General features: G+C 36.4%; 1 protein-coding gene across 1 annotated transcript; it reads left to right on the forward strand.

Moving 5' to 3' along the window:
• The first annotated feature begins 235 nt into the window (after positions 1-235).
• Positions 236-1,285, forward strand: LOC111402909 (probable 6-phosphogluconolactonase 4, chloroplastic). The gene is made up of 2 exons (XM_023031229.1): positions 236-647; positions 727-1,285. The coding sequence occupies exons 1-2, from the start codon at positions 295-297 to the stop codon at positions 869-871; spliced, it is 498 nt and encodes a 165-aa protein (XP_022886997.1). The 5' UTR covers positions 236-294; the 3' UTR covers positions 872-1,285.
• Positions 1,286-1,295: the final 10 nt, after the last annotated feature.

Consider the following 1,295-nt stretch of genomic DNA (forward strand, 5'->3'; position numbering starts at 1 on the left):
TAGTAAATTGATGTGAAATATGTGATTGAAAAATATGGAAAAGTTTTTTATTTACATGTAATATTATTTTAATAAATAATGTGTCGTTTAAAAAAAGAGAAAAATATATATTTTGAAAAAAATAACTACCAAATGGGGCCTGAAAAAATATAATCACCCACCCATGAATAATGTCTGATCTGTGAGACATCTGTGCAGTTTCTTTTTGTAAGTATAGTGCAGTTCTTTTTCCAAACCCCCAAATTCATACACGCACGTGGTGGCCCCTAACTCATTTCGTCTACGTATTTCCACATGGCCTCTCCTTCGCCTGCTCTGTCACTAGCCACTCTCCAAAATCTCTCTCCCCCTTACTTCAATCGATCGGTGCCCTACATAACGTTGACTTCACACACTGTTACTGCAAAACCGCTCTTCAGCTCCCTGAAATCGAACCTCAATTTGAGGAAATTTAAGTGCACAACAAAAGCATCAATGGCCGAGATTGTAACTCCAAATAGCAAACCCAAGGTACAAGTGTTTGATTCCGAGGAGGATCTGGCGGTTTCGCTTGCTAAATACACTGCCGATTTGGCGAATAAGTTTGCTCAACTGAGAGATTCTTTCACCGTTGTTTTGTCAGGTGGTTCTCTTGTCAAGTCTCTCAGGTAAAATGATGAATTGCTAATATATGTATTCTTTTCTTCTGTTCATGGAAAGATTTTTATGCTTGGTGTTGATTTGAAGGAAATTGGTGGAGCCACCGTATGTTGATTCAGTGGATTGGTCGAAATGGCATGTGTTTTGGGTGGATGAGAGGGTGGTTCCAAAGGATCACCCTGACAGCAACTATCTCCTTGCATATGATGGGTTTTTATCAAAGGTATCTTGAATTATTTTTTAATTACACCTTTAAGCTGTCCAGCTGTTTCGAGTATTACTTTCTACTGAAAGATTCAGCCTTGTCAAAAATTTCTTAAGAAGAGACTTGATTCAAACAATGAAAAGTTAAAAAATGAAATCTTTAATTTGGTGTATATTAATTACATCGTGTAGTAATAGTGATAGGATGATCGAAGTTGTAGTCCTATAGACATGTAATTTCAAGAGTAAGGTTTCACTTGTTTGTCTGATTTGAGGGGAAAGGGCCCTTAAATTCTAAAAATCAAGCAGCTTCAAATTGAAAATGTTATATTTTTTCTTCTTCTGAAGAGATCTCTCAGTTTTTTAATTGATTGAACGTGAAAACAATCAATGCCGTTCCTATGGTCTAAACCACTATGTTATATAGTGGTTTAACAGCTCAAATCTCTCCA

This window comes from Olea europaea, chromosome 11, assembly GCF_002742605.1.
Source record: "Olea europaea var. sylvestris chromosome 11, O_europaea_v1, whole genome shotgun sequence".
Taxonomy (NCBI): Eukaryota; Viridiplantae; Streptophyta; class Magnoliopsida; order Lamiales; family Oleaceae; genus Olea; species Olea europaea.